The sequence below is a fragment of the Ctenocephalides felis genome, unplaced genomic scaffold (genome assembly GCF_003426905.1).
Source record: "Ctenocephalides felis isolate EL2017-DRISC unplaced genomic scaffold, ASM342690v1 CF-g0.4_SCAFFOLD_01886, whole genome shotgun sequence".
Lineage (NCBI taxonomy): Eukaryota > Metazoa > Arthropoda > Insecta > Siphonaptera > Pulicidae > Ctenocephalides > Ctenocephalides felis.
Window position 1 is genome coordinate 184,807,229 of NW_020538040.1, and position 10,330 is coordinate 184,817,558.

The 10,330-nt window shown below is 27.9% G+C and overlaps 1 protein-coding gene across 1 annotated transcript in view; it reads left to right on the forward strand.

The window, feature by feature from the left end:
* Positions 1–1,972: 1,972 nt before the first annotated feature.
* Positions 1,973–10,330, forward strand: part of LOC113376374 (bestrophin-2-like) — an 11,784-nt gene continuing 3,426 nt past the window's right edge. Inside the window, exons 1-4 of the mRNA XM_026616281.1 lie at positions 1,973–2,084; positions 9,080–9,190; positions 9,261–9,432; positions 9,636–10,328. Coding sequence (XP_026472066.1) covers positions 2,014–2,084; positions 9,080–9,190; positions 9,261–9,432; positions 9,636–10,328 — 1,047 coding nt within the window. The 5' untranslated portion in view covers positions 1,973–2,013. The remainder of the gene's footprint in view (positions 2,085–9,079; positions 9,191–9,260; positions 9,433–9,635; positions 10,329–10,330) is intronic.

The window sequence follows — 10,330 nt, forward strand, 5'->3', positions numbered from 1 at the left end:
AAACTTATATATTTATATTTTATTATATAGGGAACATTTTGATCGTATGTCATACAAACGGTGATGTACCGCTCTCAGGAGCGGATCGCAACGCGTGACGCGATTTCCTACAAATAACGGACTTAATAATGTATCTTATTGCATTTATAATTAGTTTATTTTATATTTTAACAATGCAAAATTATATCGTATTGATATAATGTGTAGGCGTCTGCTGTGGTAATAAATTTATTAAGTGATAAATGTATTTGTTGAAGCATTACTATTAATTTGTCATGTTGTTAGTTTTGGTGTCGTTGTCAGCATTAAGTTTAAAATGTGTACAAAAGTGTCTTGTTGTGTTATATTGTTATATTTTATGTTGAATTCAAGATAATACCAAATATGAATATTCAAACTAGTCGTAAGTGGCATTTTTCTTTAAGGCAAGTTGCATGAACTTCCAGATTTATGCAAATAATAGACTTAGTTGAAGAAAATTGAGATTCATCTACTTTACAATTGTGACGATACAGTTTGGCAAAATTTAAGACTTTTTCGTAATTAAACCACCGGTAATAATATTTTAGACCTTGAACTCTATCATCATACAAAGTTTTATCAAAATCGAAGAAAGGGCTCACTGATCTTTACAAAATACTAATCACCACAGTTCCCAACTGATATCTTTCGAAAAGTTTTTGGATTTTTGCATTTTTCTATTAATTCTAAAGAAACAGCTTGGCCGGTCGTCTGGTAAAACTAATCATTATTAGTAGGTACTTATCAAAATACATCAAATGACTTTCAAGTTTTTTAAATCGGTTTAGCCGTTTTTGAGTAAATGACATTATTATTATTGTGGCTCATATTAACTGAGAATGCGTTGCATTACAGAAAATATTGATTACAATATACAGGGTGTCCAAGAACTCAACGTCAAGCCGAACAGGGTGATAGTGTTAGCCGTAACTGCTCTGGAAAAAATAGAAGAAAAATATATGAATGTGAGGATTATCAAGTCACTTTAGTACATTTTCTTTTTAAAGAGCATTTGTATAGTAATCAGTAAATAGTAACAGCATTTATCCACACTAGAAAGAATTACCAATGAGTAATCTTTCTAAATAAATTATATATTATAACATATCAATTACTAAATGTCTTCACTAAGACACATTGTAATTTGAATGGCAAATAAAAAAAATTAAAGCATGGCTTCTGAACTCGACCGGTTTTGAAGTTTTTAAATTCATAGTTCAACAAATGGTCTTAATTCTAGAAAACTTGGGGCAATTGTGTTATTATTTTTGACTGTGGCCCTAAAATTGTTATTCACGGTTAAGATTTCAAAGTTTAAATGAACAAATTTAATAAAAATTAACTACAATATCCGAGAAATTGGCTTCATTTCATCAAAGTTCTAGGTTCCAAACAACGTGAGATGATTTTTTTTCTAAATTTTCCCAGGACAGTTATGGTCAATACTCTCACCCCGTTTCGGCTTGACGTTGAGTTCTGGGATACCCTGTATATATGATAGAATTATGTTTTGGAAATCTTATAGAACAATATTTTGTTCATTCGAAAAATAGAAAAAATAATAGCAAATTATTATATTTCAATTCAATGAGCTAGTAATTGCCTGTAGTTAACAATTAGTGTGACAGTGTAGTGCTATTGATTACAGGTGTAGTTTTTATTCCAAAAATGTATAAATTCCATAAATTTGTTACTTTTGATTGGTGCCCAAGGTGACATGTATCATTCCAGAATTAATTTTAAGAAATTCATCATCCATACAGCACCAAATATTTTCCCAACAGTGATGTAATCTATTTAATTATTCATTTACACGTTACTTCATATTTATGTGTTACTACAATCAACATTCACGCACTATTAACAAAAGATTTCATATTTTTTACAGTATTTTTAAACGATGACTATATTCTGAAACAGAATAGTGATATGTACGAAATTTTAAATTAACTCGAATCAATCTGTGATCAACCAAAAGACAATTTTATTAAGATGACTGTTACCTATACGGCGCAAGTAGCCACGTGCCGTGGTTTTGGATGTTTCCTCAAATTGCTATTAAGGTAAGTGAATAAAATAAATAAGAAAAATGTCTACTCAGAAAAATTCCGTACTGTTTTGCCTGTCCATGTCAAAATGAGAAGCAATTTCATTCGAATTTATAGCGGTAATAATGTATTTGAACAACGATATTGCTATGTCGCGCCTTTACACAAAGAGCATCGTAAAAACAATTTTTAACTTTTATCCTGCGCAGTTATAAAAATAATTTGCACATTTCTTTGGTGTATTTTTAACTTACCGTAACGAAAATTATACTTTTTGCATATTTCAAAGAAGACCTTCCGACCATTTTAGAATACCTTAGGAGAAATGTATGTATTGTGCGGATACAATTTTTGACGATTTCGAGAGCACGGATTAACCGGTTTAAATGATTCGAAAAACGGTTCAACCGATTCGAGAGTCTGATATGAATTATTCAAAAACATCTTAATTGCACCAATTAAATGAAGAAGTTTTTGAGAAGGCAAATCCAGTGATTTCGGAGATGCCATTTAGTGGTTAAAAATGATCATTGGACATATGTACATTCAAATTATCAGATATATTACAGGTATTTTAATAATGAGTACAAATTTTGCATTTTTTGGGTTGTATATATCCTCTACATGGATAATCAATTGATAATCAAATGTGTATGGCATCGTGCTTTAAGGCAAATTGCTGGAACTTTCCGTACCAATAATTAAATTTAAAAAAAAAAAAAAATTATTCATTTAACTTTGAAGAAATTAGATTTGTGAGAAATCTTATGTTTTTGAAAAAAATTGACTTTTTTCAAAAAAAAACTTTTTATTTTGAAATATTTTGGAAATTTTGAACTTTTTGAAGTAATCGCGGTGCTTTAGCTGCATACAAGCGCGTAAGCGCCTCATCGCAGTTTTACGGACAAACGATGTTACGAAACCCATAGAAATGGATAAACAAAATTTATACGTATTATTAAAATCGGTTGATCCGTGCGCCCGAAAACGTGGACGAAAAATTGTGGACACACAAAACACATTCAAATCCATTTTTTCTGAGGTATGTCAAAATGTTCAGAAACCTCTCAAACGTGAAAATATGCAAAAAAATTCATTTTCGATTTTTGGACCATTAATATAACTTACTCTACGGAAAGTTAATAATCATTGATCACTGTTTATTTTTATTTCTTGAATGTTTAATTACATTACGGTAAGTTCCAGCAATTTGCATTAGGACACAATGTCGTCCACCACTAGTTTGATTTAGTTGGAAGATGTGCTCGAACTAAATATATTTTATTTCTATTACTATTTTAATCCATAAATATTTCACCACCATATTATTATAATAAAAAATATTTCCATTGAGCGAAACCTCCTTCCTGATAAAAGTAATTTTATTCTATTGTAAGATCTCTATCGGCGATAAACATATTTATTTCAACACTCACACTTATGCTTAATGCATAAAAATTTAATTGATTCATGTCCATTAAATTTAAAGAAAAAAATAAGAACTTGGTTATATTATTATTTTTGAGACGGTCGTGGTGATAAAACTAGTACCAAGTTGTTCAATCCCAAGACATGAAAATTTTTCATTTTTTTTATAGAGTTCATAATTGAATTCAATAGTAATTATTAGTTCTGATATCTTTTACACATTACTGATACAATTTTAATAGTTTAATTATTTTCTGAAGCAATTATTATGATATTATCAAGAGAACACGTGCTATCCAACAAGTAACAAAATTCCAAATTCTATTAACAACATTCTTTGAGTAATTAGAATGAAATATGTTGATAGTATATGACCTATAAAAATATACTTTTAAATATGTGCGACCATACTGTTTCAATACAAAATATATTGATAATAGCAGTAGATTTGTTTAATGGCAGTTTTTTGTAAATACAGCACCGATAAAAAATAATGAAGTTCCAACGCTTATAATAATGACTATAGAGATTATAGATGTTAATTTTAATTATACAAGAAAGGCACTTAATGTAAAAAAATGCTTATTGGAGCAATCACTACAATTTTTTTTTTATTATTTTATTTATTATTTATTTATTTTTCTTTATTTGTAATTCATTTATATTTATGTTCATTTTTTTATTTGTTATCATTTTTTCTTTTTCTTTATTTCTGTGATTATTTTTTTATATGTAATTTAGCCTTATAACTTATAGAGTTTTAATAACTCTGATTGCTGTGTAATATTGAATTAATACAAAAAAACTAGTGGTGAATGGCATCGTGCCTTAAGGCAAATTGCGGGAACATCCCGTACCAAAAATTACTTTTTATAAAAAAGATTAAAATTTTAATCTTTGAAGAAGTTTTACTTTAAAAAAATTAGATATTTGAGAAATTTTAAATTTAAAAAAAAATTATTATTGGAAAAAAATGTGTAAAAAAATGTTTTTCAAAGGTATGGCGAAATGTTCAGAAACCCCTGAAACATAAAGATATATAAAAACTTTCATTTTCGATTTTTTTGCGATTACTATAACTTACCCTACGAGAAGTTAAAAAAAATATTAATTACATAAGTAATGTTTACATTTTTTTTAACACCAGACTTTTGTTCAGACTACTGTATCAATTTTTTGTTAATAACTAAAGGTCGTAAGGTCTATTTTTTTACACAAATACAGGTCCTAATATATAAAAACAAATAAAACTTTTTATATGTCCAAATGAAAACGTATCTACTTTATCACTTACATACATCTCTATAATAAATTATTAGCGAAAAGACTTTATTATGCTAATTATAATCACGTTATTTCACGCTAATTAAAAAACTGTCACTTACACCTGTGCTTCAGGTATAATTTGATTACCTGTAATTATTTTCTGTCATCGACGTAAAATGTAGTATTAAAGTGTATATCAATACGTTTTATTTCTATTTTAACAGCAATAAAAAATTAGCAATTTATATAAGCCTTTGTGATCATTTTTATTAATGATTATTAAGAAGCAACCCAATGGTTATACTATTTAATTTTTCTATACATATTTTTTATTAAGACAACCAAATTGTTGCTCTTTTTTAATTGTGTATGGAGATCTATTTTCATTCAACAAATTTATTATTAATTATTTGATTTTCAAGTGAAAATTGATATCACTGTTGTGTGACGTCAAGTTAAACGATTTGCGGAATTCAATTCTTTTTATCTAAAATTGTTTCAATACTAAACTTTTCGTGTTTGTTTCGATGAGATCATTTTGCTGATTCCCACAACTAGGTGATGTCATTACTTGCCAGAATACATATGATTTATCACAGGCGATATGTTTATAATACCATTTGTGATATTTTATTAGAATAATTAATCTTTTACCACTGATAAATAATTTTTTTGTACTAAATGTAAATTAGATATACTATGTATACTAAAATAAAAACATATAATTAGTACAGCAAATTATACATTCAGATACAAACAATTATTAGGTACATTCAAGATAAATATTTAAATTATTATTGTGGCTATTTGCATTTTTTTGCAATTTACATTATTGGAAGTAACTTTTAACTAAAATTGTTTTGCTCTACAAATACTATATATTACACTCTGTGGTTCTAAATTATAATTTACTTAATTATATAAATAGGGTCAAGCGGGGGTGCAAAGGTCCAAAGGTCTTTCAGTAAATATGCTGTCTAAATCAAATGAAATGAAATGCATTGCAGGTATTTCGTGAGAAATATTCATCAGCAGAGATGGAATAATTATTAATTAAATTTATCTTTTGTGATTTTTTTTAAATCAATTCACTTTTTTATTTACTATTTTCTTATTGTTTAGATGGTCCTTTTTACCCCACCTACATGTAAGCTTTTTATAAGCTTCTATTGAGCTTTTATAGAGTTATATAAAAAAAACTGTTGAATATAAGGCAAATTGCTGGAACTTTCCGTACCGAAAACTAAAATATTAAAAAAAAAACTGAAAAACTTTGAAAAAATCAGATTTTTGAGATTTTTGAAAAAAAATGACTTTTTTTAAAAATTGGAGATTTTTATATTTTGATTTTTTTATTAATAACGATAACGATTACTAGAACTTACCCAACGGGAAGTTAATAATAATACATTTTACAAAACAATTAAAATTATATTTAGGCATCATAAACTAAATAAAAGAGCTCAAAACCAAAAAAACTGTTGACGAAACAAAATACGTTTGCTATGAATATTCATACATGGCTGTTTGTATATTCTGATAGCGATGTCCTAAGTATTAAGATGATAGCCCTTTACACATCTTTTGCCCTCTGCTTTAAAATAGCATCGTTAAAAAATTATAGACTTTAATTATTTTTGAGATAATGGTGGTGGACCTTTTAACCTTTGGACCTTTTAGCCCCGCTTTACCCTATTTACAATTAAATATTTATTACTCATTGACAAATCTCTAGATGCATCAGTGCAAACAATAAAAATAGAACATGATTAAATAATGATTGAAAGCTGATTGCTAAACAAACTAAACATTATATAAGAATATAATTAACACCTGCATGTTAATGCCATAAACAAATGTGAAGTAAATGTACGATAAAAAGCGTTGTTAGTTTTGGCTCGGTTCCTATTTAATGTAGGTAATCTGTTTTTTCACGAAACCGTATTAATAGTTTAGCTAAGCAAGTCATTTTATACTCATTTTATTATATTTACATTAGATGCTCATTTGACAACCACATTCTTGGGAATGGTAGTCATTAGATTAAATTTTCAACGTGGAAAAATATTCCATATTGCTTAATGTTGTGATCTACATATGTTTGTTATAAGATCTTTGGCTATTTATTTTAGATATAACAACTTCTAGCTTTACTAATTTAATTTGATTAAATTTAAATCTTAATTAGATATTCACTACAAATATAATTTGGAGAGAGCCTAGATGAATTATTGCAAGCAAGCATTACAGTTGCTTTTAATACTATAAATAACTTGGAAAGTTGTTCTCTATATTGATGCAGACGTTACATTGTAGGTTATATATTTTCCTTTGATCCAAAGTTTTATATTTACTTTGTAATTTTTAAATGTTCAAAAAAAAATTTATAGTTCATCTGTCTCTGTCAATCTCCTAGTCAATGTAATAATATTTCAGATGGTGAAAGATTTATAGTTATGAACAAACAAGTTTTCCATCTAGTTATAAAAAAAACTAAGTCATTTAAAAATTTTTAATGCATCCAAATGTTTTGAATCCCAGTTCGACTCTTCTTCAGTAGACAATATACACAAATTGTTTAAAATAACACAAATACCACACACGATGAACAAAAGATTTGATTCTTGAGTCACAATTGTGAAAAAGAATTATGTATTTAATAAAGAAAGTTAAAATGACCGTATTGAAAAAAGTTTTATTAATTTTTTTTAATTCTTTAATTTTAATTTTGCTCCATTTTAGTAACTGGATGGATACATGTTAAAAACTGTTTGTTCAAAATTATATATATAAAGTACATTGGCTAACATTGGCTAGTCTGAGGATCGGCGAACATCTATTTTTCTTGCCTCTAAGTTGATCACCTCTTAGATTATTTTTATTTTTTAGATCAATGTCTTTTATTTTATTTTTTTATAATTTGTAATTAAAAAGCAAATACAGCTCAGTAATAATGTATCAAAACCTTGAATTTACAAATGTGCCAAATCAATTTAAACGAAATCAGTTTATGATTTGGCTATTAGGTTAATTTTTTAGTTTAGATTAATTTAATTTAAATGAAATCAGTTTCTCACTTCAATATGCCCCATGAACATTTATATGTGGCATGCGTTGCAGTGAGTATACCTTCCATATAATTTGTGTTAGCTTTTCCTTTCACTCATATAACACATGCTTCTAATTTCACAATCAGTTAGTTTTTATACTAAAAATTGTCTAGAAATATTTTTTATGACTAAACAACGTTTGCCGGGCTAGCTAGTATATATACATAATATATATATATATATATATATATATATATATATTTGTATGTGTGTGTACATTGGAATAAACTCGTTCTTACAAAATCTAGGACTATAATTCAGTTTCTTCTGATTACAGACTATGTTCTCAATATTTCCTTATGAAGCACACAATTAGCATTCACTGTATCATTCTGTATTTGTAAACAGATCTAATATTATTACCATAAATAAAAGTATTACTTGTCGGTTTAAAATTTCTTAAGATTTATTTTTCAAACTTGAAATTATAGATTTGAATTTTTACTATAATGCTCTAATAGGGATCCCTATTATACTCGAGTAAGTTGTAATAGTAAGCCTTAAAACATGATAAATTGAAAATTCTGGATTATTAAATATATATTAGGTTAACTTAATTACTTTATAATAAATCAACATTATAATATAATTAATAATTTTGAAACATTTTGTTTTGAAAAAAAATCGATAGTTCTGAAGGAATCTCATCAGAACAGCTCATAGAGTATTGTTCTGATTCTTGTTCAAAATAAAATTTTAAACAAATCATATGTTGACATTGATATCCATGTTCTTTGAAATTTTAAAAAAATCATATGGATCAGATGAATTATAAAATTTGCATTTAGCATTTTTTATTTTTATTTCCTCTAATCTGAAAAATAAAAAATAAGGGCAGTATCACAAAGAGAATAAATTAATCATTGAAGTACGGAATAAATTGATCATTGATGGTGTAAAACTTAAATTTAGGGTTTAAAAGGAAATTGTTTAAATAATTTCGAACAAAATAGGGAAAGTAGGAACTGTTGAAAAAGAAGTTGTATTATATACATTCATTAGAAAATATATTATATACATTTATTTATTTTATTTATTTATTATAGCAAGCCGCAATCAATAATAATAGATATTATTTCTACTCTTGTCTTACATACTATATCAATCTCTTATTTTTCCTAATAATATTTATATAGCATAATATAGACAGCATTTACTTATTTTATATAATATTGAGATAGTTTTAACATATGTTATAATTTCCAGGTGGCGAGGTAGTATTTACAAATTAGTATGGCTCGATTTGCTGGCATTTCTCTTATTATATTACATACTAAATTTAACCTATAGATTATATCTCGATGCTGAAGCTAAAAGGTAAATCTTATCAAATTTCAAAAGGTAAATAAAAAATATATTTTAATAATTTTTTTAACATATTTTTTAGAATATTTGAAGGTATAGTACTATATTGTGCTACATACACGGATTTGATTCCGTTGTCTTTCGTGTTGGGTTTTTATGTATCAATTGTTATGACGAGATGGTGGGGCCAATATACGAGCATACCCTGGCCCGACCCAATTGCTGTTTTCGTTAGTGCTAATATACATGGACAGGTGAGGGTGTAATTGAATATTTATTGACATCATAAATTTATTATGTTTATGGACTTTTTATAAGCCCCATAATGAATTGGAAGCAGCAATATAATGTAGCATTTTTATCTTAATTTGGAATTTAATTTACGCATATTCATTTTCGATCTGCTTTTAATTTTATTGGCGAATATTTATCATGACTTTGATCAAAATCTGTTTAGGATGAACGTGGTCGACTGATGCGCCGTACAATTTTACGATACGTCTGCCTATGTATGACTATGGTCTTCAGTATGATATCTCCCCGTGTCAAGAAACGTTTCCCTACATTAGATCATTTACTAGAGGCTGGTCTTTTGACCGAAAACGAACGTGTCATCATGGACGATTTGAACACGAAGTTTCCCCGACATTCCAAGCATTGGTTGCCAATCGTTTGGGCTGCAAGCGTTGTGACAAGAGCCAGAAAAGAAGGCAGGATCCGAGATGACTTTGCCGTTAAGACTGTTATTGATGAACTCAACAAATTCCGTGGACAATGTGGAACATTGATCAGCTACGATACCATTAGCGTTCCTTTAGTTTACACTCAAGTGGTGACCCTGGCGGTATATTCTTATTTTATTACTTCTATCATGGCGAGGCAGTGGACCGAACAAACCATCATCAAAGAAGGATATTTGAACACGATCGATCTATATTTTCCATTCTTCACAACTCTACAGTTCTTCTTCTACATGGGATGGCTTAAAGTGGCCGAGTCTCTTATAAACCCTTTTGGTGAAGACGACGACGATTTTGAAGTTAATTGGCTCGTTGATAGAAATCTGCAAGTTTCCTACCTCATAGTGGATGAAATGCATCATGATCATCCAGAGCTGATCAAAGATCAATATTGGGATGAAGTGTTTCCTGC